Source organism: Manihot esculenta, chromosome 3, assembly GCF_001659605.2.
Source record: "Manihot esculenta cultivar AM560-2 chromosome 3, M.esculenta_v8, whole genome shotgun sequence".
Lineage (NCBI taxonomy): Eukaryota > Viridiplantae > Streptophyta > Magnoliopsida > Malpighiales > Euphorbiaceae > Manihot > Manihot esculenta.
The window spans coordinates 22,937,314-22,963,932 of NC_035163.2; the positions used below are offsets into that span (position 1 = coordinate 22,937,314).

Consider the following 26,619-nt stretch of genomic DNA (forward strand, 5'->3'; position numbering starts at 1 on the left):
TTAAATATGTGAATTTACTTATTATATTAAGACTTTATTTGATTCAATATGATTTATTTTCTAGGAGGTATATTTTTCAAAGAATTTATTTCTTAGAATGTACAACAAAAAATATATTTGATTTACAAAATAGCTTTTGAATAATTTTTTTTTTAAATTTTAAAAGATAATTATATTTTAAATATAATTTTATAAGATAATAAATAAGCTTTGAATAAATTAAAAACTATTTAATTCATCTATTATGGAGAAATTTACTAGTAATTGATATTTTGATTTTAAAAATAAATTAAAATATTTTTAACGTTTGAAAAAATTTATTAACTAATTTTTTATTAATTTTATCTGTTAAATATTAAAAAAAATTTATAATACCCACAGTAGAAAATGACTAATTGTTAAATTTTTCCTAAAAATGATAAATTAATAAATTTTTTACATTATAAAAATTTAATAATAAAATAATCAATGAGTAAAATTAATATAAAAATTAACTAATAATGACTAATTGTTAAAATTTTCCTAAAAATGATAAATTAATAAATTTTTTAAATTATAAAAATTTAATAATAAAATAATTAATAAGTAAAATTAATATAAAAATTAACTAATAATTTTTTTAAAATGTTAAAAATATTTTAATATATTTTTAAAATTAATAGACTAATTAATAAATTTTTTATAATATAAAAATTAAATAATAAATTTTCCATAATCAATTCAATCAAATAAACTAATATTTCTCACCCTACATGGACTTAAATTTTCCTTGCTGAGTTATCCAACCCAACAAGCCCTAAACAAGCGAGGCTGAGAAGGTAGAGAGTAGGGGGATGGGTGTGAGGGTAAAAAGCTCATCTACGATCTGGCTTATTTAGCTACTCCTGAGGAGATCTCTTTTGCCTCATGTGTCAAACTGTGACTTGCCTACCTTTATTAGCCAAATAAATTGTCCACCATCAAATTAAATATGCAAAACAAAGAATCTCTCATCAAACAAATTGGGTTCTTAGATTAAACCTCTCATCAAAGCTTAAAAAATGAAGAGAAAACCAAGAGAATACAGATGATCGTGCTCAATAAGCAGCCAGTGAATGAAAAAATCTAATCTCTCACACGAGAGTGGGAAGATAGGGAGAGATGGCGTGTAATCACAATGTCTCTGACAAGATAATAATTTAATATTTGTACTATGCTGACAGAGGAGATATCAAACAGCTTTATCGATTCATGGTGAAATCTCTCCCTCTCATCTCTTGTTTCTTCTTTCTTTTCTTTTTTTCTTTCCATCTCACAATTTGTATTGTTTTGTTTTTTTCTCTTTTATCTTTGAAAATGGACCTCTCTCATTAAAACTACTTTCTGTTCCCTCCCCTTCATTTTCTTCACTGACAGAGAATACCTGCACAATTTCTCACGCACGCACGCATACTCAGAGCCCCACTCCTCAGACGCATACATCACCTTCATCGCTCTCTCTTCTTTGGCCCTTATCATATCCACTAGCGAGAGAGAGAGAGAGAGAGACAGTGCAGAGAAAACACAGAGATTTTGCAAGCCAGCCCAAATCATATACTTCCTCATTATCATTTCTTGCCTTTTTACATCTGCCGCTCGATTCATCAAATCCCCATGAAACCCTCTGCTCATCTCCCCCTTATAATACTCTTTGTTAGCCCAATCAAACCAAACCTTCTAACTAGATAACAAAGTTAAGAATACCCTCTTCTTCTTCCCCTTCCTCTTCCTCTTCCTCTTCCTCTTCTTCTCTTCTTTTCTTTTCTAGGTTTGAACTTTTTGCATGGCGTTCCGTGGCTTTGGTCTTTAGACATTTTGCCATGTGCGTTTTGACTGTTACTTGATATTGTGTTTAGGATTTTTACTTACTTTGTCTTTCTTCTAGGTATTAGAGCTTAACTAGGCTTGTTTCTTGAAGTTGGGGTTTATTTAATTCTATGGATAGCTACCGCCATTTTGACACCGGTGATGCCCGTTTACCTCCTGGCTTTAGGTTTCACCCAACCGACGAGGAGCTTATCACATGCTATCTACTCAAGAAGGTTCTTGATAGCAACTTCACTGGTAGAGCCATTGCTGAAGTGGATCTGAACAAGTGCGAGCCATGGGAGCTTCCTGGTAATAAATTAATTCTCTTCACTTGAGTCCTTGTTCAGTGAGATGCACAAAAATAACCAACCACATATTAAAGTTTCTAAATTTCTGTTGTTTATTCCATATTTTGCAGAGAAAGCAAAAATGGGAGAGAAAGAGTGGTACTTCTTCAGCCTGAGAGATAGAAAGTACCCAACTGGGCTGAGAACTAATAGAGCCACTGAAGCTGGTTATTGGAAAGCTACCGGAAAAGACAGGGAGATTTACAGCTCAAAGACTTGTGCACTTGTGGGAATGAAGAAGACGTTGGTGTTCTACAGAGGTCGAGCCCCTAAAGGAGAGAAAAGTAACTGGGTTATGCATGAGTATCGTCTTGAAGGCAAATTTGCCTACCACTATCTCTCCCGGAGCTCTAAGGTGTAGTAGTGATCCTCGTGTTTTACCCTTCACTGTTGTTTATTACAGAATCCAGTAACCCTATGTCATCACTAGGGTTGTTTCAGAGCAGCAGGGAAGACAATTAGCTATGTTTTTATAGCTAGCTGACGGTGATGATGCAAGAGTAGTGTGCTTCCAGCTTCCCTTACAGCTAGAACCAAAAACTAATTATTAAAAGCATTTATAGGTTCTTGGTAGTTATGATTTACAGTTTCAGCCCAATTAATGATCCATATGCTGTTCTCATTTAAAAGGCTGAAATGGCAGGCTTTTGTTTTTGTTATGGCTTTCTTGTTTTGTAGAAAATATTAAACATTAGTCCTTGCGGTGATCTTTCCGCTTTCACCCGTCGAAAGGCTAGACGCAACTTTGAATTAATGAACTGGGTACTCTTGAGATTCTAATTTTCAGAGACCAAAGTGTCTCTATAGTCTGTTTCTTAAACCCTAGTTCTATGTTGTAATATCAATCCTTTTGTTGCCTTACGTATACTGTAGCATATGGTTTTGGATTATGTTTGGGTTTATGTGTTTGTTATCTGCAATTTCTGACTTGTTTCGGATGATAACTAGGATGAATGGGTCATCTCCAGAGTGTTCCAGAAGAGTGGTGGCTCCACCTCTAGCAGCAGCAGTAGCAGCACCAAGAAAGGGCGTTTTAGCAACACTATCAACCTCCACCCAGAAGCCAGCTCCCCTTCGTCGGCATCTCTCCCACCTCTTCTGGATCCTACCACCACCACCACTGCTGCCTCGACCAACACTTTTAATGACCGTGAAAGCTGCTCCTATGACAGCTATGCTCAAACTGAGCACGTGTCCTGTTTCTCCACCATTGCCACCGCAGCTTCCAATACTGCTAATCAAAACAACTTTGAATTTGCACCCCCACCTCTCCTCTTAGCAGCTGATCCATTTGGACGGTTCCCAAGGAACGTGGGCGTCTCTTCATTCCCCAGCCTGAGGTCCCTGCAGGAGACACTTCAGTTGCCATTCTTTTTCTCTGCCCCATCCCAGACTGCGGCGGCGGCGCCATGTAATGGAGGTGGTACCACTGCCATGAATTGGATGACAGGTTCGGATGAGGGGAGAATTGATGGTGGCCCTGCTGGTGAGAGTGGGGGTGTAAGGGCGGCAGGTTTCACAGAGCTCGACTGCATGTGGACCTATTGAATCTTAAATGGTAGAGATAAATGTAATGCTGAATGTCACGAGTTGATCCATTCCTTATTATCCATAGATAGGGTCTCGAAATGCAGGTTTCTTTATGCTTTAGTACTTAGCACTACGTTTGGGATTTTAGTTATTTTAGGTACGATGACTGCTAATATGTATTAACTTGTGCTTTGCGATGGTAACTTATTTATTGTCATTCTTAATATACTCCTATTTGTTAGAATTTTTTTTTTTTTTAAGTTTGAAAAATAATATAATAATTCACGAGTAATAATTAAGAGATAATTAAAGATTATCCAAAATGAGATTTTTTATTTAATACAATTAAATATAATTAGGAAATTATAATTTATTCTCTAATATTTAATAAAAATTATATTTTAATTTTTATATTTTTAATTAAAATTAATACTTATATTTTTAAATATTGGTTTCTAAATATTGTAAGTTTATTAATTAATAGAGATTATTTATTTAATTTTAATATTCTATATGTGAAAATAATAAATAAAAATAAGATAAAAAATCTGTTATTTCCTTTTTATTCTAATTAGATGTATATTGAGTTAATTTTTTATTTTAATAATTTATTTTAAAATATTAAATTTAATAAATATATGAGATTAATTTAAAAAGAGTTACAAATAATTATAATATTCATTCATTAATTTGTAAAAATATAAAATAAGTTATAATTAAAAAGATTATTTTACTATAAAATAAAATTTTATAATTGAATTTATAAATATGTAAATTAAATTATATATTTTATAAAATTTTAAAATGCTAGATATAAAAGTCTCTTTTTACTTACTGATATAATAAAATTATATAATTTTTTATTACAAATTAAATTATATGAGATTATTTAAAAAAAATAAAACTACGACGTAATTTTTTTTATAATTACTACTATAATTAAAGAGATATTAGTCAAAATAATTGGATTGAGTAAATAATTTATTTTCTTTCTTCTAAAAAAATAAAATCATTGATTTTATAAGAAATTGATAAGAAATATCAATTAAACAGAAATATTTTTTACATTTACAATAAAACTTTAAGGTTTCTAGTTAGGATTATTCTAGACCAAACAAGTCCATATTCCGATTTGAGGAGGCATGCCTTAGCAGCCGAAAGCATAGTTTCCATATAAGGTAAAAAGAAAAAAAATAGGATGATGGTGTTATGGGCATATGTATAAATAATTTAAAAACTGATAAAAATTATCCATTAAATAGTAAAATATTAAAATAACTTCTTTAAATTACCTTTTAACAGTTAAATATTTTCTTTTCGATGAGAAGATTGTAGTTTTGAATTTCAGGGTATAGAGTGGTTGGCTGTTATTTTCTTGCAATGAAGAAAGGAAAGGGCATTAAATAGGTTGTTGAAATGGGAAGAAAAACGTACAATGTACCTTTTGCACTTTCAATATTCAAAAATTAAAATTAAAAACTAAATAAAATGATAAAAAATTATTATTTAGTCTGGAATGCAATTAATTAGTTAGTATTTATATTAAAAGAACACATTAAAGTAGTAATTGTATTTTTAAAAAATCAATAAAAATTATGTTTTTACATTCGGTTGCTTAGTCAAATAACAATTGTATTTAAATAAATATGAGAGATATCAGATTTTATTATTTCGATCTCTGATTCCTATTTTTAAAAAAAAAAACTAAAACTATGTTTTAGTTAAGTTTTAACTATTATTTTGGGAGTTAATGATAAAAAATTTTATATTTTTAATTTTATTATAATTATATTTATTTTTTATTAATTAAAATTTAATTTTTAAAATTACTCTAATTATATTATTTATATCATTATTTATATTATTAAAAAATAAAAAAAATTATACTGCACCATATCAGCAAAATTTAGAATTAATTATTAAAAAAATTCTATATTTTACTTTTATTTTAATTTTATCCAATATTTTTATTTTTTATCAAATAAATTATGTCATTTTAATATTTGTCCAAATACATTCTACGTATAATTGGAGATTTATAAAATTATTAAATTACTATTTATTTTTTTAATTTTTATTAATAATTTATAATAATAATTTGTCTTAATTTTATTTTGATTAAAATTATAATCAACTTATTTTTCTTAAATTAGTATAATATATTTACTATTTAGTATTACTTTTAAAACTATGATTAAAAAATAATTTTATTAAATATATTAATTATAAAGTATTAAAAAATAAATTAAAATAATTTTTAATTTTTTTTTAATTATTCTTTTTAACTTCTAAGTATATGTTAATCCACTACTTTTTTTTTTTAAAATTATACTAATATTTAGAATAAATTTAAAAAATTAATAACATATAAATTAAATATTTAATTGTCTAGCCTAATTTAGTTAAATAGCTAAAAAATATATATAATTCATTTAAAATTATAAATTTAATTTATATTCTTCCGGCTCCTAAAAAAATATATGAATAAAATATATCATTATCAAAAAAATCCTATACTTTTGTAATTCTATCTTAAAATTTTAAATTATTATTAATTTTACTCTCAAATTTACTGACGTGGTAATTTTTGTTAGTTTTTAATGACATAAGTAACCGTATAGTATAATTGAACTAATTTTAAAATATTAAATTTTAATTAATAAAAGAAAATATAGTGTATAATTATAATAAAATTAAAAATATATACTTGTTTGCCATTAACCTTTTTTTTAATCTTTTGTTATATAGATTAATAATAACAATGCTAAATTTTAATGTGATTAATGTTTATCTGAATTTTTTAAAAATCATACATTTTGAAAAGTACATAAAATAATTAGTTAATTTTATTTTAAAAAAGAGTAAATAATAAATTTTTTCAAAATATTTTATCAAAAAAAAAAAATTTAGCGATTGTAATATTTATGACGATCCGAATTTAGGAGAACTCTCCTTCTAATCCATTAGCGATTACTATAATTTCTATTTATATTGATTGCGCCTACTAAGAGATAAAGTGCTTTCAATAGCACTCCGAGCCTTAGCCTGGTGGAAAGTGCATCCTTGTAGCCTTAAGAGGTCTAAGGTTCGACTCCTCTAACCCATATTTCAAAAAAAAAAAAAAAAAGTGCTTTCAATAAATGTTTGTTCTATTCAAGACAATCAAACTCTTAATTTTATTTAAAAAAAATATCAAATTATTTATTTTAAGACTCGTAAGCGCATTTACGAATTTAATATGGTGTGATAAGTGCATTTGAGTAAGTGCATCAGTTCCGTATATTCAGTAAAATATTAACGTGTGTTCCTGGTTGGAGTTTGAATGAATTTTTATGATTTTAAGATAAGCAATAGTCTATTATTAATCATAAATGCCCTGTAGCCAGAAATCAATTACATGTTATTCTGGTGGTTTTGTGTTAAATTTGCACATGTTTTAAAAGGTAAAATGTTCATAAATATTTTAAATTTTATTTTTTTATAATTATATTTTTAATTTTTTTCAATAAAAATATCATATATTAATAATTTTTTTACAATTATATTATCCATTTATATTTAAATTAAAAATTAATATAAAAAATTAGTTCAATATAAGAAAAGAAAAAAATCAAATTCAGGAAAAAATAATTCTCATATATAATTTGCCAACTCATCTAGCTGAGATAAACTAAGTGAAACTTAGTTATAACCATAACAAGGGCAAGACATCTTGTTGAGAAAGAGGATGATTAAATGTAATAACTTATTCTGGACATACTTTCCTTGCATCATAAAACATTATTAAAAGTTTTACAAAAAAAGCAAATGGGAAAGCAAATTTGCAATTTATAACACATACAAAAAGCATATAGATCTGTTACCATGTTGAGATGGATCCATTTAACTAATGTACAAAAGGGTATCTCAAAAACCAAGTTTCACAGTAAGCAGAATCAATCAAAACCCTAAAAAGAAAGGACATGATCATCAAGTTTGGAAGAAAAACAAACACATACCCATTGCTATATATAACAGCAAATGACAAAATCCAAGTAAAGGGAGTGGGGCCATGCAAGAGGATGGTGATGATTGAAGATGATCAGCATCTTTAGTATATTAAGGTTGGAAATGGGCATGTGATGTGAGGCATAATTGGGGATGCAATTAGTAGCCTAACATTTTAGGGCATTGTCCCAGCCTTTGGTGCATGGAAATGGCATAGCACGCTATGTACCTGATTGGTGCTAAGTTTTGGATGTATAATGGATTTGGATGGGTGATGTTGTGGTGGCAGTTTCTGATGATGGCTGTTTTTGCTATGGAATAATAAGGTTAAATGACAAACATCCAAACTTCAAAATGCCAAATCAATTAAAAGCTGGGCTTGAAGGAAATATGAATGAGTTGGTAATTTTCATATATAATTAAAGGAAAAAAATACAAAAAATATTTAATTTTATTAAATTTTAAAATATTTATTTAAAAACATAATAATTAATAAGAAATTATTTTAAAAATAAAATAAAATTATAAGCCTATGATCCAACTATTTCAAGAAGAAAATAAACTCTTTCAAGAGTATTGGCATTTTTGCAAAAACATCTTTATTCCTTTTATTATAATCATCCTCAATATCAATAAGACAGATTGGTTTATGAAACCCTTATTTATAAGGAATGAAAAGAAAAAAATTCATTTGAATGCTTACACATGCAACATGATTTCTATTAATTTAAAGGATAAATATTTTTTAAATTAAAAATAATTAAAATTTTTTATTAAAAATTAATAAAAAATAAATTAATTGAATTACATTCTTATAAATCTTTTAATTTGAATAAAGGGAAAGGGTAAGAGTCATTAAAAAAAAAAACACTATGAGGAGTTTTCTTTTGAGACATTGGGTGTATATTTAAAGAATAATTTATAGTAAAGGAAAATATTCAACTGTACCATCTATTAATATATTTTTATAATTGGGATTTATTATAATTTTAATGTATATAATAATTTTATATTTTTAAAGTATTGATGAGTATGGGAAGCAAGTTGAAGAAATAATTAAGGGCAAATTGGATTATTATGGTTATAATTATATAATTTTAATAAATTGCTATTTATATTAATAATCAAAATAAATAATTGGTTAAAAATAAATAAATAATATAAATTTATTTTTTTTAATGCAACTTTACTGCATTTTACATCGCGAAGTAGATAAAGCATAGATACAGAGGGTAGTCCAAACCAAAAGGCTCTAAGAAAGTGAATCAAACCAATAAAAAATCCAAAAATTCAAACTAAGCCTAAAACTTCTAATTTATAACTCAATACATTCAATTTGAAATCTAGGACTCAACATGCTAAAGACACCGGTCCGCCGCTAAAGTGACTAATACATCATAACATAAAAAAGAAAAACAAACCGATCAAGTGGCGACTTTCAATTTTGACATCACTATGTCATTAGAAAAATAGCAAGAATCAAGTGTGCATACATCAAACAAAAAAATTTTAAAAAGTTTGATTAGACTAAACAATTTTGTAGAAAGTAAGTGACATAGAGGGAGGAGATGCAACAAGCTTCAATGCCCAAAGAAGCATATCTCACCGATTGTAGCAGTGTAATCTTGAAACGCATACATCATATAAAGAGAATAACCTCTTAAAAATGATAAATATAGCTATCAATTATCAAAACAATATATCCATAAACATTTCTAGCCATCAAATCATTAAAAAAAAATTAAATCAAAATATCACTATTCATTAAATTTTTATGAAGAAGAAAAACGCCGGTGATGATATTTCTATATGAAAGTAGAAAGTAGAAAAAAAAAGAGTTAAAATACAAAATAATGTATCCATAAATATTCCTAAATATCTCTCGTTGTCAAACCATTAAAATTCGATTAGTCTTTTATGAAAAGACCGGTAATAATACCTCTACTTAAAAATAGAAAATTAAAAAAAAATAACAAAACACAAAAAAGAATAAAACTAAAACAAAAAAAAAAATCAAAGAAAATACAAACATAAAGATCCCAAAACCCAATTCTTTTCAAGAGCATCGCCTAAACTTCAGTTACTATCCTATTCTTCTCTTTTGCCCTTTTCTGTCTCTTCAAAATTCACAATGCTATTTTGATTTTAATTTATATATTTATTATGCAGATATTTTCAGAAAGTTTACAGTGTGTTTTTTTAAATTATTATTTGAAAAAAAATTTATTAATTAATTATTTAATATTAAAAATATATTAAAAATTTATTAATTAATTTTTAAATTAAATTTAACCGTTAAATATTATTAAAAAATATAAAATATACTTTATACTAAAATATTAATCGGTAATTATTTTTATAAAATTAAAAAATTAATTAATGAAATTTTTTTATAATAATATTAAATAATAAAATATTTAATTTTATTATTAAAAGATAAATTAATAATTTTTTTGTAATTTTAAAATATTTTAATAATTTAAAATAATAAAATAAATTAATCAGAATTTTCATATCACTAAAATTATATAGTAATTTTTTTTAAATTTTAATAAATCCCGACCCGTTATTGGATAAGGATATAACAAAAGTTCTTATCCATGTCTGCACCGGCCCACAACCGGTTTCACCGGGTTCGTTTCCCGACCCGAAACCGAAAACTCTTGCAACGCGCCAACAAAGCTGCTGAGTCGTCTCTCTCTAAAGAGTTTGCAGCATCAGTGTCAACATTGAGTGAAAGTAAGCATCGCAAAGCTATGGACGAAGAGTTCTCAATGGAGGATCCTACTCCTTTACTCGAATCCGCCTCTGATTTTGCTTATTATCCAGGTACCTGTTATGTATTTCCCTTTCCCTTTCTCTTTTTTCTTTTAATTTCTTTCCTTCTCTGGGAAATTTTGGACGACTTCCATTTTGATGTTCTTCGTGTTCTATTCCGATTTGTAGGTGTTCAAAACGACACCGCAGCTAAGGAATTCCTCGGTCGTTTTCCCCTTCCGCTCATTATCAGGTAATATTCATTTCTTCCTGCTTGACTTCTTTTTTATTTTTTAATTTTTTGTGGGAATTTATTTCCCATCGGTTCATTGAGCTAATTATGCTGTTTATTGTCCCTGTTAATTTTAATTTTGCATACTCATACACCCAAATTAGGATTTCTTTTTTTGGCATTTTAGTGCCTTACAAACGAGAGCAGATGTGCCTGGTTTGGAGAATACTTTGGTTGCCTGTCTAGAAAGAATCTTTAAGACAAAATATGGTGCATCACTTATCCCACAATATATGGTATGTCTCCTGCTCTGATCGTTTTGATTGAAGCAGCAGGTTTATCTCTGAAGAGCGAGGAGGGATTTTTATAGGGTATATCTAGTTTATTTTTCTCATACTTTGTTCTCATTTTTGGTTTTTTTTCAGTCTTTTGTGCAACTTGGTTTGAGGGCAGAGTCTCAACTAGTAAGATGTTTAGCATGCAAAACGGTATGTGCACATTATGCCCTCTGTATCACTAGTTTATTTTGGTTTTTCCTGGAAGTTGCTGAAGGTGTTGAAGTTTCTACGTTGAATAGTTTTGCCATTTACCTTTCTGTTGATAATTGTGCACGGATCATTTTTACTTTTAGTTTTAGAAATATGTCATTTGGTAGCATAACCACACAAAGGATGGTCTCAGCTATGCTTGTTAAACCCATCTTTAGGATTTTATCCAGTGACGGGTGCATAAATGACAGTTAAATATCCAATTAGAATATGTAATTTATAACAATAATATACATGAAATAAATAAAAGTTGACCATTATTCTTCAAAAAAAAAAGCCTTGCTAAAAATTAAATGAAATTACTGTTAATTAAAAAAATATAATGAATGTTTAATACTATGAATTTCTAAACTTAAAATATATCAATGGCCTAAAATTTAAAAATTTGCTCAATCTATTTTTAATTTATTTATTTTTATTCAAAGCAATCATAAAGATTAAATTCAATTAAATTATAGATTAAATAAAACAAATAACATGGTTCTAATTTATCAAAGATTTCTTTTTTTTTTTCAAATGAGTAAGATGAAATTCCAATAATGGTAGTGAGATCATGAGAAGAAAGCCACTAAAATTTCATATTGATGAAAAAAAAACGATGAGAGAATTCTGCATGGCTTCCCTTTAATTATTTTTCGAATAGTTTAAATTTCAAAGAATGAAGTTGGTGTTTGTTAGATTGTTTGAAGAGTAAAATGGTAAACTATAATTGATAGAGAAGAAGAGGCCAAGAGGCAAAAAATGGTGTCTTTTTTTTTTTTTTTGGCAAATGAAGATTTATATTTTGCTATTGATATCATTCTTTCAGTAGGACAACAAAGAATTTGGATTTTTTAAAAATGTACAATTACTAATCATTTACTAGCAACTTCTAAAATACAAGTCTAGTTCCCCCATCAAAATCTGGTAGGCAACGGTAAAAGATATGACTTTTGAGGAACTATCACTGCATCCCTCAAAAATTTTAAAATCCTGATGGAGTCATCTGCCTCATCAAACTCTAGTTGGCAATAGTAAAAAATACTGATTTTTTGAGAAACTACCACTACACCTAAAAAATTTCAAAATCTCAGGGGTACATTGCTTCCTTGGGCTATGAGTTCCTGGCTCTATGATGAGGATCTACCTTTAGAAATTTTAGGACTATATGTTTTATGAAGAAATATGCAAAATAGTATTTTATTTTATTTAGCAAGTTTGAGTTGGTTTAAGATTCTTAATTACTGTTTCTTTAATGTTTTTCTTGTTTTGGGATTCCAAATCCTATTAATAGTAGGACCGAAAATTCTGCTATAAATACCTACGCCCTCTAGGTACTTTGATATACTTTTATTATTATCGATTTTGGAATTGATTTTAAGCATTAATACACAATTTGAGAATTATTTTTCTTTCCTTTCAAGTGTTCTAATGTGTTTTACATCAGTCTATGCATTACCTTGTAGTATGCGAGTGATTGCTTACTCCTAGACCTTAGATGGCATTACCTCGCTGAGCTGTTGAAGTTGAATCAAATGAACTTGGCCCTCATGGACTTGTTCCTTTTAAATTAAATTATGTGCTGCACCATAAAAGATGTTTGGCATTTTTTGGAAATTTTGCTGAGAGAGGCTACTCTACGTTTTTAAAGACTTCGTATATGCTGTATCAGTCATTGGTCAAGTACTTGGTATGGATCATTCGCATTGTCAATTGTGAGTAATCTAGTTAATTTGATAGTGCCTTTAGTAGAATGTTTCAGGAAGGCAACATTTTCCACTGTTGGTGACAGGTATATACAAGCCCAATTTGTAACTGATGCTCTTTTAGGGACTTATATTGATCTATTGCTTCCTGGTATAGAATTCATAGTGAGCCAGGCTCGAGTTAATTGCAGCTTTGGCAGTATGAATTATGAAGCAGCATGTATCATCTCTCATAATTATGTGGTGCTTGAATTTGAAAGTATCTAAAACATCAGTTGGAATTGAATGATATATTATTGTGAAAGTTTGGAATCAATCTAATCGGAGAAGAGCCCAGATGTCTAAAATTGCTGCTGCAAGAAAAGGAAACCTGTTGCCATCACACATGTAGCTGACTAGCTCATACATTGTGGAAGAGAAAATAAAACTCTGCAGGAAAATATATATGTATATATATTTTTTAAATTTCTCAAAATTATATAGGCATAGGAATGAAATTCAACAGCGGGTGCTAATTGGGAACCTATAGATGCTGTTGAAGTTCTTAGATGTCAGTTCCTCTGTCCAGTTATGCTATGAAGAAATTCATAATGTGTATGACAGTCTATGTAGTGGTAGGAGGAAAAGTGCAGTTCACATTAGGAGATGGCGTTCACTTTAACTTGATTGCATAATTATGCTGAAGACACATGATGGGCAAGCTTTTATATATTATTACTGTATAATGTATGGTATACTTTCTAATTGATTATAATATGAGTGCCATTCAACTTTGTAAATGCAATTCACTTAAGAGATAGCCTTGCTAGAACTAGATTGCCTACTTGTGGAGTGTATGCTGAAGACGCGATTGCCAATTTTTTTCCCCTAATGTTGCCTAGAAACTGAGCTAACATATTTAGGCTTTGCATAATTTTTATTTACTGCAAATTTGCATGCCATTTAGTTAAATTTTATTCAATTTCTCCACATGCACTGGATTGACTGTTAGTTTACCCCTTTGCAATTGTACTCAGGTTGCTTGTCTTCTGGAGAATATCAATGATAAAACCGTCTCACCTGTAGAGCTAATCATTGACCATGACATATATCCTCTTCTGCTCGATTGTCTCGTGAATGGGTAAGTGATGCAGGAGCAGCTGAAGTTTTCAGTTTTGGATTTTATTTATTTTTCTTTTTAGTTCCAGACAATATTCTTTTCCTTCCTTTTTAGGATCCTTCTTTATTTAGGATTCTTGTCCATAAGTCTTCATTAATTAAAAATGAGGATGAGTTTTCACTCTTTGATTAGGATTTTATCCTATATAGGATGCATTTGGTATGGGTGAATGAAATGGGGGTTAATGATAGTAAAAGAGTAACAGTTAATGGTCTAATAACTATAGGTACAACAATTAGCATTGCTAATTGTGTTTGGTATTTCTCATGAAAAGAGAGTAACGATTAAACTTATATAGTTAGATGTGTTTGGTATGCTTATACAAATGAATGATATAAAAATTTGCAATGTCGATTGAAGCATGTATTAATGAAAATATTTTTATAATAATTAATAATAATAATATTAAAATTATTTTCATATCTATAATTATTTGTAATAATATATTTATTAAAATAATAATATTTATTTATTAGAATTAGAAGTATCTACTTAAGGAAATTTCTAGTGTAGGTCATTACCTGACTCCCCCTTAGTTTAACAAATTTGAGCGTAAGTGAGGTGAATGGTTTAACTAGGTCAGAAGTTAATGTTAACATTATCAGACATACTTGATGAAGGCTAACACATTACAGGAGTAACTTTTAACCTCTATTACCCTAAAACAAACAAATCTAGAGTATAATTAAGGTTGCTGGTAGACATTTCAGCAGCCTTCTTCCACTCATAATTGTATGAAGTGGCTCTCTGTAAACCTTATGCATCTTTTCTTTGTTCAAAGCACAGTCAACCCTATGTTATTCCTAATTGTTGAGCTTTCTGCATCAGTAAGGAGCTTGCAGCTTCCTTCTTGGACTTCCAGTTGTTCATGTTAACTCAATATATTATAAGAAGTGTGGATTGCGATAAGAAAGCAGGAATGAAGTTCAGATGCAAACTTTGGTGATGCCTATAACAGCTGTAATGATCTTGAGACATTTTCATAAGTGAGATGAGAAATATGCATCTGAACTACATTGCTGGAAAATTGTCAAATTTATGGGCAACTCTACTGTTAAATTGAATACTTTTGGTTTGTGATGATCCCTGAATTCTGATTTGCTTGCATTTCTGCGGTAGTGTGATTCTTGTTTGCCAGTATGGTTGATCTTGTCGTAGTGTGGTCCATTTATGGAGGGTGAATCAGTATGATGAAGGCAATGCAAATTCAAAGAGGCTCAGTAAAGAGCCCAAACCATATGGCATTATAGACACTGGATTTTTTTTTTAATTTTAATTTTTATTTAAATCCAAAGGTGATTAGTAATACTTTGCTTGGCCAGATCTCTAAAATAAGGAGATAATTAGGAAAAGGATTTCTCAATTGTTATCTGAATTTGAACATAGCAATTTAATGCCGCCTTTGCCCCTGGGTAGTGGGTAGAGACTAAAGACTTGCAAAAATTTATCATGTTTGTTAAACATTGTTCTGGGTTTCCTCATCAGTGCATTTTCTTCCTGCAGTAATGAACAAGTAGCAAGTGCATCAACGGAGGCAATTAAGAAATTAGCTGGCTTTGCAGAAGGCGTGGTAAGACTGATCATTTCTGGTTTCCTTTGTGAGTTTGTCTTTCTCTACCATGGAGCTATTACTTATATTTATTGATTAAGTGGTGCAAAATTTAAATAGGAGGTCATCTTCCCAGCAAATACTGGCGATATTACACATCTTAGAAATTTATCTGCTCGATGTTCATCATTGGTATGGCAGTTAATCCTTTGGCTTGTTTCTTAATATTCCAGTTCTTCCTTTATGGGCATAGCTAAAACATGATTTCTTCTTTGCGTTTGATTGTTGCTGCTCTGTCTCACAAATAGTAGCTATACTAATCTTATCAGGCATGTCATGTGTAAATTGAGTTTTTTGGCTAACTATTTGTTTGTACATCCCTTTCTAATCATCTGAACCTTTCAGGGACGAGTTCGTATTTTGGCTATGGTGGTGAAGCTATTCTCTGTTTCTGACTATGTGGCATCAGCAGTTTACAATTCAAATCTACTCGGTTTGTTGGAGGCAGAAGTCAGCAATTCAAATGATACTCTAGCAACTTTAAATATTTTGGAGCTCTTTTACGAGGTTTCCCATTGCTTGACTATTTTTTGTACAGTTCTCCTACTCTTTTCAGGTTGGGATTCGAAATGGAGGAGTATTTGATGAGAATTCAATGTACATAGATTTTTGGTTTGGCATATTCTTAAGTGAAAATAGATTCCTACGTGTGATTTTAATTTTTTTTTCAGAATGAATTAAAAAACTCACTTAAAAGGCCTAACTTGAATTTCACACTCTAAAATTGATTGTGTGTTTCATATTTCCTTATCATTGGTATTATATGTAAATAGTTGTTCACTGCAAAATACAAGTGTGATAAGAAATTACTGATTAACTAGAGTCAATAAACTGTGAGCTGTTCTCAAGAAGTATCAGTCCCGCTTCTTAATGATAGAATGGTTGAACTCTCCATTATAGCAGTTGTCTGATGTCTAGGATTTTATCAAAAGCTGTGAGATGTGTGCTTGTCATGAGTAAAGATCATGCATGTATCAAGAGCTGGAAAGAATAGACCATAAGATGGCATCTTAATACAACATTTTCTTCCTGGACTCCCATTGTGTTAGGGAAATTTATTCAACCAGAGTGATGTCTGAAGGCATTAAAATGCATGTGACAATTGGAATATTTGCAAATTTAATATGACTTGAGGTTTTCTTACAATACAATAGTAAAGAACATAAAAAGCACTAAAGGTATATTTGTATTTATAGGGAGTTTTGATGTGCAACCTTCATGTCTGCTGTTGGTTACCTTGCATAAATAGCAGATAGCTGAGGTCTAAGCTTATGCAAGCATGCACTTTGCTGCTTTATAATTTTGTTTTTCATTAATATTATTCAGCTTTGTAGGTTCTGTTTCTTCCATTGGTTTTACTTTGGTTTATCTTTTTCTTATTTACATCTGCATTGTTTTCTATTGTTGTATGTGCTGAATAAATGAAGTTAGCACAAGTCCAGCATGGTACAGAGTTCTTGTCAAGGACCACTCTTATCCAACTGCTTTCTTCTTTAATCAGGTACCTTTTTTGAGTGACATTTTCTATATATCTATACTTAGATTTTAATCATTACACACTTTAAAAGATCTCCTTCCTTTTTTTGTTGTTTGTTTTCCCTCTTTTGAAGCAACACATCAATGGATGCAATATTAAGATCAAGAGCAATGATGATAACTGGAAGACTCCTATCGAAGGAAAATATGTACTCATTCATTGATGAGTCTTGTAAGTCTTGATCTTAGGTTTTGGAATATACTTTCTAGATACTGATAAAATTGTTGTTTGAAGATATTGTACTTTTAGTCAACCAAAGCTCTTCGTTACTCTTTCTAGATGCTGATAAAATTGTTGTCTAAAGAAATTGCATTTCTACTCAACCAGAGCTCTTTGTTTCATTTCATTTCTTCTCGCTGATTGCAAATTTTCGTGATTATTGAGAAATGCAAGTATTATTTATAGTACTTTTTTTTCTTTTCTAAGAACTATTTTGATTGCAATGTTAATACTTCATTGTGCGTGTGTGAATGCACATTTGAGAGAGATCTCCTTAGGATACTGAATTACTGATAGCTGCGACCAAGTGTGAAAAACTGATATGCATTCCAGTTCCTGCAATTGCATATCTATTCATTCGAAGATCGTCAAAATTGATTTATACGAGTACTAATAGTACTTCTAAATCCAGGCGTTCGAACTGTTATATCAGCCATTGACAGAAGACTTTCATTAGAGAGTGAAGATCCGAATGAATGTGAATGTGCACTGGAAGCATTGGGGCAAATTGGATCATGTGAGTATGCCAATAATTTCATTGGTCTACTGGAAAGGTTTCTATGAGGCAAAGCTACTTTTCTTCAGTAGTTGTAATGCTCCTTTTCTGATTGCCTTGGATTAAGTTTCTGTATTGGTCTGATATGGTATTGATGTTCTTTGATTCAGTCATTAATCAATAACAGAATGAATATATTTCTTGATTAGTGATTTATTGTATATTTGGCGAGTTTCAGATCATATTCACTGGGTCTGAATGGCTCATTCATTATTAGCATGTTGGAGACACTGAAATATGGTTGATAATATCCTTGTATCAAATTTTTACAAACACTTGTTGGGTATATGAAGTAGCATCAAATCCATTTGCTGTTACCTTTTATGTTAGTCAGGAGGCAGGCACTGGGTCATGTCATCAACCATATGTTCTGTTGAATCCCACATCGGTTGTGGAAAGGGGTAATGTGCCCCTTATATGGGCCATAGGCACTCTTCCCCTTTGAGCTAGCTTTTGGGGTGAGTTAGGCCTGACCCAAATGGTATCAGAGCCTCTCCATCGGATGTTGGGCGCCCCATAAATGTGCCATGCAGCATTAAAAATTCTGGGCGTGGGGGTGTGTTGAATCCCACATCGGTTGTGGAAAGGGGTAATGTGCCCCATATATGGGCCATAGGCACTCCTCCCCTTTGAGCTAACTTTTGGGGTGAGTTAGGCCTGGCCCAAATTTAACATGTTCCTTGGACCATGGATGAGAGAGGTCTAAGATGCACATTTTGGATGATGATCCTCTGATCATAGTTGAACATCGGGATTTAATTATAGCTTCATTGTTCTTCTTTTTAATTTTTAGCGATTTATCAGCATTTGTTGTTGTTTGCTTCTGTTGGTTTATTTTGCAACAGAAGCCTAAATATGAAAAAAGTTTCCGCGCTTGCATGTTTGCAGCTACAATAGAATTCACCCATATACCAGTATGGTCTCTGTTTTATTTGGGATCGATATTTCTGAGATGACCAATGGCTCTCACGTCTGAGCTGATTCAGCTTGTATGCTTACTCTTTTTCAAGTTAAGAAGAGTTATTTTTGACAGTTTTTTTTTCAATAATATTTGAAAATTTATTATCTTCAGCACTGTATACTTTTTTTTTTCAGTTGTCTCTCACAAATGTTAGATTTCTCTTGGGTATTTTGCTTCATCTACTGCAACATAGATATGTCCTGCAGACGAAACATTTTATCGACAAATACTCTTAAGATGATTGATAAATTGTTCTGTTTTCAGAAATATGAGACAATCAAACAAATAGGATTGGTCCTTGTCATTTGCACTATCTTGAGATGATTGAAATAATTTTTGGTTTGCTATCATTTTCCTTGAGAGCTTTTTAACACAAAATTATTGAACTACTTTGATATGCTTTAGCAATCCCTGGAGCAATGTTGCTACTCTCAATGTCACCTCCTGCTGCAAGACATGTTATTGATGCTGCCTTTGATAGACAAGCACGCGGTAATCAGTTGGTGAGTTTGTTGGATTCAACCACTTCATACATTGCTTTGTTTATTTTGCCAGTTACGTGTTGCTTGTAAATACATGATTTAGATGAAGGGAAGCTGTTATCGTCGAATGTTTTTTAACAGACAATACAAATAATAAGACTTCCTCTCAAACATTAGCACATATAGAGAATATGGTATAGTATTAACACCTGTTGTCCTGCCCCTTCTGTATTCCTTTCTTTTTTCTTTTATGAGATAATGTTCATACCAATCCCAAACTTTGCATTTTGCAACAATTGTACACTTAGCTTTTTTTTTGATAAAAAGACTCTATACTAGTGATATTTTTACAATTGTACCCTCTTATCTATATTTCCATTAAAAACTAAAAACTAATAGAAAAACCCAATTTAGCATAAGAGACCCTTAACAAAGAGAATTTAAATCTAAAGACAGAGATAGGGACAAAAAAAGTGTTTCTTTTTTTCATGATTAAACTTCTAGCACTCAGCACAGGGTAAGCAACAGAAATGGAGAGGGGTGGGACAACTTAGGATGAGAATGCGTCTATGACAGTAATCACATAAGTAATGGTTAAGTCATCAAATTTAATGGAGTAAATAACTTCACAGTCAGATGGTGAAAGTTCTGCATCAATATCAGACGGCAGATATGTAAATTGTAGATGCATGAAAATGAACATTCTGCATAAACAATAAACAAATAGAGGAGATATTTCAACCAATGTTAATGCTGGAATTAATAATCATCCATCTATGGTTTAAGACATCACTCTTTTTTGTCGCCATCTCTTACTTTAGTTTTAAATATTACTCTATTTAGGGTTTTATTTTGTTAATCCGGAGATTTATTATATTGAAATAGTTTTCTCCGTTAGTTTTTAATGGAAATACGGACGGAAGGTACAATTGTAAAAATATCGTTACTATAGCGTAATTTTGTCTAAAAAGAAAGTTAGGGGTACAATTGTAAAAAAGTATAAAGTTCGGGATTTTTATGGACATTTCCCCTCCTTTTATTTATTTGTTTGTTTAATGTTTGGTTTGGAAAAGAGAGTATTGTGCACTATATGTATATTCTTATTCGCATATGTGTGCATTGAGTTTCTGACATGTACTAAAACTGCATTTTGTGGAGTGATTGGAGCTACTACTTCACTGTTTCAACTTCTGTTTCTGTCATTACTTGATTAAACTCTGTTTCATATGTTGGTGCTTTTGCTTGTGTATTGTTGCCTACCCTTATTATATCACAGTGTTCATTAATCTAGCACTGTTCAGTGTTAATCTCTTCTGCTACTCTGAACCACATGTTTGCCTAAAACATGTCATTTCTGCTATCTTTTCTTCATGAAGTAGATTCATAGAATATTTACTAGTGGAATCTGTAAACTTTCTGAGTGGCATTCCTTAAGTGAGCTCAGGCTTCTGTATTTTTCACATTAAGCATAAACATTTTTTTCCATTTTTTAAAGATCAGTATGATTGTCAATACAGTGGATTTCCCAGAGCTACTCTTGGGGGTGGATAGATATGGATAAAGCTACATGTTCTACTATTCAGGACTTCATGAGAATCTAGCATTGATTTCATATGTGTGCATCCATGCATGAATGGTAAATTATGTAATGTAACATATAATTGATGTTAGACAAGCAAGTGTTCTTCCTTTATAGCTCTAGGAACAAGGCTTAATTTTTAAATATGCCTTAACAATAAGAATTATGCATAAACTCTTGCAATTATTATTTTTTATACTAGACAAGCAAGCATTTTTAATCTATAGCTCAAGGAAGAATGTTTAAAATTTAAATATACCTTAAAAATCAGAATTGTTCATGAATCATTGCATTTTTTTTTCTTGTGTTGATAAAGGTCATTTCTAGTAGAACACATTTGTTTGATATGTCCCAGGAGCATGGAAGAATTGCTGATGCATTTCTGAAAAAGATTAAAATGGAAAATCTTGGATATCTTTGTCATGAAAGAATTAGTTTTGACTGACACAAAATGAATGTGTAAAATTAACCATGCTGATCAATTACCCATTTTTTACTAATTATCTTTTTTCAACATTTGCATTACTGAGTATATGTCCTTTTATGTTGTTCATCTTTCAACCTAGTAAGATTTTTATTAATGACCCTTTTTATTAATTATTTTTCAACATTTGCATTAATGAATAGATGTCCTTTTTATCTTGTTCATTTTTCGACTGCCTAGTAAGATTTTTTCCCCTGCATTCTTCAACAAATCCACTTTTACCCGATATTTCGTGCCACCAAGTCTTTTTGCTTTAAAAATGCTGTTATAAATGATCTTGTATCAGGGAATTCTGCAAAACAAAATTAAAACCACACTCTATATTCTCTTTTATGGATCTGACCTGAGATTGTTTCGTAAATGGCAAGCACAGGCTGCATTGCATTCTCTTGGAAACATATCAGGAGAAACTCGGACAGAGAGCAATATACTTCTGAATGCTGATGCTGAAGAAAATCTTCGACGCCTGATTTATGAAACGGCATCCAAGACTTCAAAGTTGACACCATCAGTGAGTGTTTTCTTTTCAAAATTTTCGCAATTTTCTTGCCTCTTATTTTTGCAATTTTTCTCATATTGTTTGATGTATCATATATGGTGTCTGCTACTGGCATTTCCCTTCTTCTGGGCTGGGCAACAATTGCATTTCTCACTTTACAATAAACTTTTCAAATTGTCTTCAAGTAAAAACTAAGTTGGAACAATTGGCAGGGTCTTTTCCTATCAGTTCTTCAACAGGATTCAGAAGTTCGTTTGGCGGTGAGAATTTTGTCTGTGTTTACTTTTAAGTTAATATTTTTGTTATTTTATTTTTTCCATGAATATGAAATTGAGGCTGATCTGTTGTAATTATATTAAACAAACTCTTTTAAGCCATGATTGCATGTCTATGTAACTAAAGCTCAAGATTCTGAAAGGCTTTTTTCATAATCCTCTGGAATTTACTCATTTTTGCTTTCCTTTGTATAGGTATTAGTCTCCTTTGCTTTCCTTTGCATAGGCATAGTTTGTGTAAAGGTTTGGATAAACGGTTTGTTCAATTAATATGAGCAAGTCTCAGCTGAATGCAAGTTCGGTTTTCATTCAGGTTCAGTTTCTTCTGGGGAAGCAGAAAAAGAAATTTATGGAATCATTTCATATTCCAGTTACAAAATGGCATAAAATTCCTATTAATTCAGGCCTCAAATATCATATTCCCAAATTTTCTTCTCTCTCTCTCCTTTTTAGTTGTCTTTGTGAGAATCTAAATTTGCCTGCTCTTCTTATGCTTCTGTTTTGACTGGGATATCCTCTTTAAAAATATTTAATGTGGGAACACACTTCTTTGTTAATCTTCTAATGTTAATTGGAAATCAATGTGAATTATGCCCACCCATGCTGTGTTGAAGATCAGTGGGACATAAGTCATAGTCCCTTGCGTCCCCTCACAACTCGATTGTAAGGGTTTGTTTGACCATGGTTTTGAGTCTAACAACCAGTAGTTTACAATTGCTAGATTTACTTTATGAGTGGAATTGTTAATATCTCGTTCTCATGTGAATATTTCAGGCTTATAGAATGATAACTGGTCTGGTGGCTCGGCCTTGGTGCCTCATGGAGATATGCTCAAAACAAGAGATTGTAAATATAGTTACTGATCCAAATACTGAAACCACAAAAATAGGTCTGTTTTCTTCTCTCCGTTATTATGATGTGCATAATTGCTTAAACTTTGTTGATAATTTTGTGTGGATGTGGTGGCTTTTTAACTCGGATGTCTGTTAGTAGCTCATATAAAATAGCAGTATAATTGAATGCTTTTGCTCTGACATATCTTTTACTGCACTAGATATCTTTCATTTGCAGTTGTGAAGAAAAGTTGATATGTGACTGAAGTCTTAAGTTTTAGTTGTAGGCTATGCATGACGTCATATTACTGATTCCTCCATATTTCAAATGGATTCCTCTGCTTTCTGGGAAACTGGAGATGACTGGCTTATTGGGGCAACTGCTTAAACATGATTTTAACTAGTAACTGATAATTGCGTGGTGGTTTTCTTGCCCAGATGTGTTACATGAACTTTCAATTTGATCAACTTATAAAATAATGTTGTCATCTCTTTGAAATTCGAGATAACTCTTAATAGTGATTTGCCTGATATAGCTGATAGGCTTAAATAACAATGGACAATGGTTTGTTTGGAAGTGATAATAGAACACTTGAAACCTTTGCTGATGATCGGTGTTCAGGGTACCTCTGGTACAGTGAATACTTGCAATTCCTTTCATGGTTGAATGTGAATTTCTTTCAACTCAGCTAATGATATGTCCTTTTTTGCGCTCTCCATACTCAGGTATGGAAGCTAGATATAATTGTTGCAAGGCAATCCAAAAGGCTTTCGTGTCCTCAAGTAGACTTAGCACTAATCCTGCTCTTATTGGAATTGCTACCAAGGTGAGATTTATGATTAAACCCCATGTTGACGTAGCAGGCAATTTGGCACTGATCATGTAGAAAGTTTTAACTTTTATCATCTTTTGAATGCTAAAAATGTTTGGTCATAGTTTTTGGCCTTCACCATGTTAATGTATTGACAAAGAAGGAAATGCAATTTATTGGTAAAAGCACATTTAATGTTATCAAATTCAATGGTGTAATGTGTTATATATGGTTGGGATCTGGGATCTGTGGATATCTCTGGAAACTGGGAAATCATTGCAGCATAGAGTTTTTGAGACCTGGAGAAATTGGGTGTCTATTACTGTTTTTGTCTTTTGTTTTTTTTTTTTTTTAAGACCTGGTGAAATTGGGTGTTCATCTCTGTCATTTTTTAACTTGTGATGGTTTCATTTTTTCTATTGGTACAGTTGCAGGAAGCTGTGAGTAGAGGTCCATACCTCACTGGCAAGCTTCGGGAAGCACAGCCTGCAATAATGACAGCCGACAGATTCTAATTTGCTTGAAGAGGAGGATACTTAACCTGACAAAGTTGTGTACTTATTTTCATACAGAACTAAAATTATATACCTTTGTTTAAAGTTATTTGGATTGATTTTAGAAAATCCGAAGTCTCCCAAGATTCTCAAAAACTAAACAGAAATTTCTCCAATTTAGTTGTCTTGTTTGCTAGTTTATGAGATGAAAGGATGATTTGAGAAGGCAAATTTTGATCAGACTTGTCAATTTGATCCTATTTCTTTAGGCAGGTGATATGCTTTATCGCGTTCAGAGCATTAATTCTTTTATTTATTTATTATAAATATCGCTCGATATGTTTCACAATTTGTAGATTTCAACAAGGCTGTGCTCCCTGCTGCTCCAGTTCTATAAAAGAGGTAACAACTTTTTTTTCAACTCTGTTTTTGCACGACTTTATTAGTGTTTTTCAATAGGATAATTTATAATTTAGTTTTTGTAGTTCAATAAAACTACACGTTAGTACTGTGATATTAGATCTTATTGTTCTGTCATTGCTAAAATTAGGGTTTTCAATGCCCAATCACATTCCTACGCCTGGCCACATATAGGCCTAGAGCTAAGTTTGGATATCACTAGACTCATGCAAGTCAATTTAATTAAAAAATATGTATAGAATGTAAAAGAATTCCTTTGTTCTCATTTAAAAATTTAAAAGTAAATCTACATTTATGCGCCAAAAACGTATCGACGACAAATTGGGCATGTCAAGTTCTTCTCCAACCAATCATCAATACAATCTGAATGAAACATATGTTTACACTTGGGAAATATTCTGCAACAATCTCCTTCAACGTAATCCTCCAAACAAATTGCACAATCACCATATCTCAATATCATTTCTTCATCTCCATTTTCTTCTTCTTCTTCTTCTGCTTCTTTGTATTCTACAGACGGCAACAAATTGTCGATAAACTGCGTTCGTGCTATTTTATCCTTTCTAAACCTTTGAATCTCGTCCAGTATCTCTTCATTCCAATACTCCAAACTATAGTTATACATAAACCTATCTCGATCATACATTACTCCGAGTTCAAGATCATCAAACTCATCGTGCAAACACAGAGGTTTAATGATGTAGTTAAATGTCATGTAAACAATGAGGAAGATGGTTGACAGGGCAATCATGCACAGTAAGACTGTGCAAATCAAGACGGTGGCTATAAAACCCATTAGAGCAATTAAATCGGAATGCGAAGTGTCGCTTTTGGGGAAGAATTGCTCAAACATTGAATGAATCTCCATGTAAGAATTGAATTTTTTCTTTTTGGCCAATAAATTTTATTGCCAAAATTAAATGAAGCTCTGTATAGGAATATTCAAATCAGAAAGGATTGAGTATTCATTTGCTATCTGATTCACAATTTATATTATTCATCATAAAGTCGTTGGCTTGATAGCTTATCAGTTTGAACAAAGTTAGTTCTTAAACTAACTAAGAAATTAAAGCAAATATTAAAAGATTGTATTAGTGAAATTGTTATTGTAACTATACTGTAATTAGCTATCAGGACAATGTTATAAGGTTGTCGAGATTGATTTGTTAGATTTTGTTACCGTTATATTTATAAAAAAATAAATATTTGTATACCTGAAATTGTTACAGCCTGAAAGAATACAGGAAGAAAAATTTCAGTTAAGCGTTCATTAATATGTATACATGAAAATTGTTACTATTTTTAAAAATAGATTATAGGCGTTTGGTAAAATTCTTATCTGATTTATGTTGTTTAGGACTAAAATGATCTATAATCTATGATTTATATAAAAGTGAAAGAGGAATAATTGGATTGGCAAAAATAATCCTAGTTTTTATATTATTTATAATTTTATATTTATTATTTAAATAAATTTATTTTTAAAATTATATAAATAAATGTGTAGCATTGTTGGGAGATTATAAATTCAATTTTTAAGTATTGCCATGTGAAATTTTTTCTTTTAACGTTAATTTTTTTTAAAAGAGAATCAATGTAGACATTAATTATGATTGTTAAAATAGTACATAATTAAAGCGGGTTCAAATGGTGAGTCAGAGTAATCGGTTTTCGGTTTAAATTAAAAAATTAATTTAATTAAATTAATTTAAAAATTACAGTTAGACTTTTTATTTACTTCAATTTAATTTTTAATTTAAAAAATTTTAATTCAATTTAATTTAATT

General features: G+C 30.6%; 3 protein-coding genes across 4 annotated transcripts; 2 read left to right on the forward strand and 1 right to left on the reverse strand.

Annotated features, from left to right (window-relative positions):
• The first annotated feature begins 1,305 nt into the window (after positions 1 to 1,305).
• On the forward strand, positions 1,306 to 3,945 carry LOC110611167 (protein CUP-SHAPED COTYLEDON 2). Of its 2 annotated transcripts, XM_021751321.2 has the most exons (4): positions 1,306 to 1,840; positions 2,012 to 2,136; positions 2,246 to 2,529; positions 3,123 to 3,945. In XM_021751321.2, coding segments are annotated over exons 1-4 (1,011 nt in total). In that variant the 5' UTR covers positions 1,306 to 1,838; the 3' UTR covers positions 3,723 to 3,945. The 2 variants fall into 2 exon arrangements, with proteins under 2 accessions (XP_021607013.1, XP_021607012.1); XM_021751320.2 differs by having other exon boundaries at positions 1,308 to 2,136.
• Positions 3,946 to 10,361: 6,416 nt separating this feature from the next.
• LOC110611453 lies at positions 10,362 to 24,662 on the forward strand. The gene is made up of 17 exons (XM_021751816.2): positions 10,362 to 10,520; positions 10,638 to 10,701; positions 10,868 to 10,976; positions 11,106 to 11,168; positions 13,930 to 14,033; positions 15,576 to 15,642; positions 15,742 to 15,813; positions 16,027 to 16,188; positions 17,109 to 17,182; positions 17,292 to 17,389; positions 17,850 to 17,954; positions 19,360 to 19,457; positions 21,873 to 22,010; positions 22,211 to 22,258; positions 23,048 to 23,162; positions 23,833 to 23,933; positions 24,347 to 24,662. Exons 1-17 carry the CDS (start codon positions 10,448 to 10,450, stop codon positions 24,431 to 24,433), a joined length of 1,578 nt encoding a protein of 525 aa, XP_021607508.1. The 5' UTR covers positions 10,362 to 10,447; the 3' UTR covers positions 24,434 to 24,662.
• Positions 24,663 to 25,124: 462 nt separating this feature from the next.
• LOC110611454 (putative RING-H2 finger protein ATL19) lies at positions 25,125 to 25,700 on the reverse strand. The gene has a single exon (XM_021751817.2). The coding sequence runs from the start codon at positions 25,698 to 25,700 to the stop codon at positions 25,125 to 25,127; it is 576 nt and encodes a 191-aa protein (XP_021607509.1).
• Positions 25,701 to 26,619: the final 919 nt, after the last annotated feature.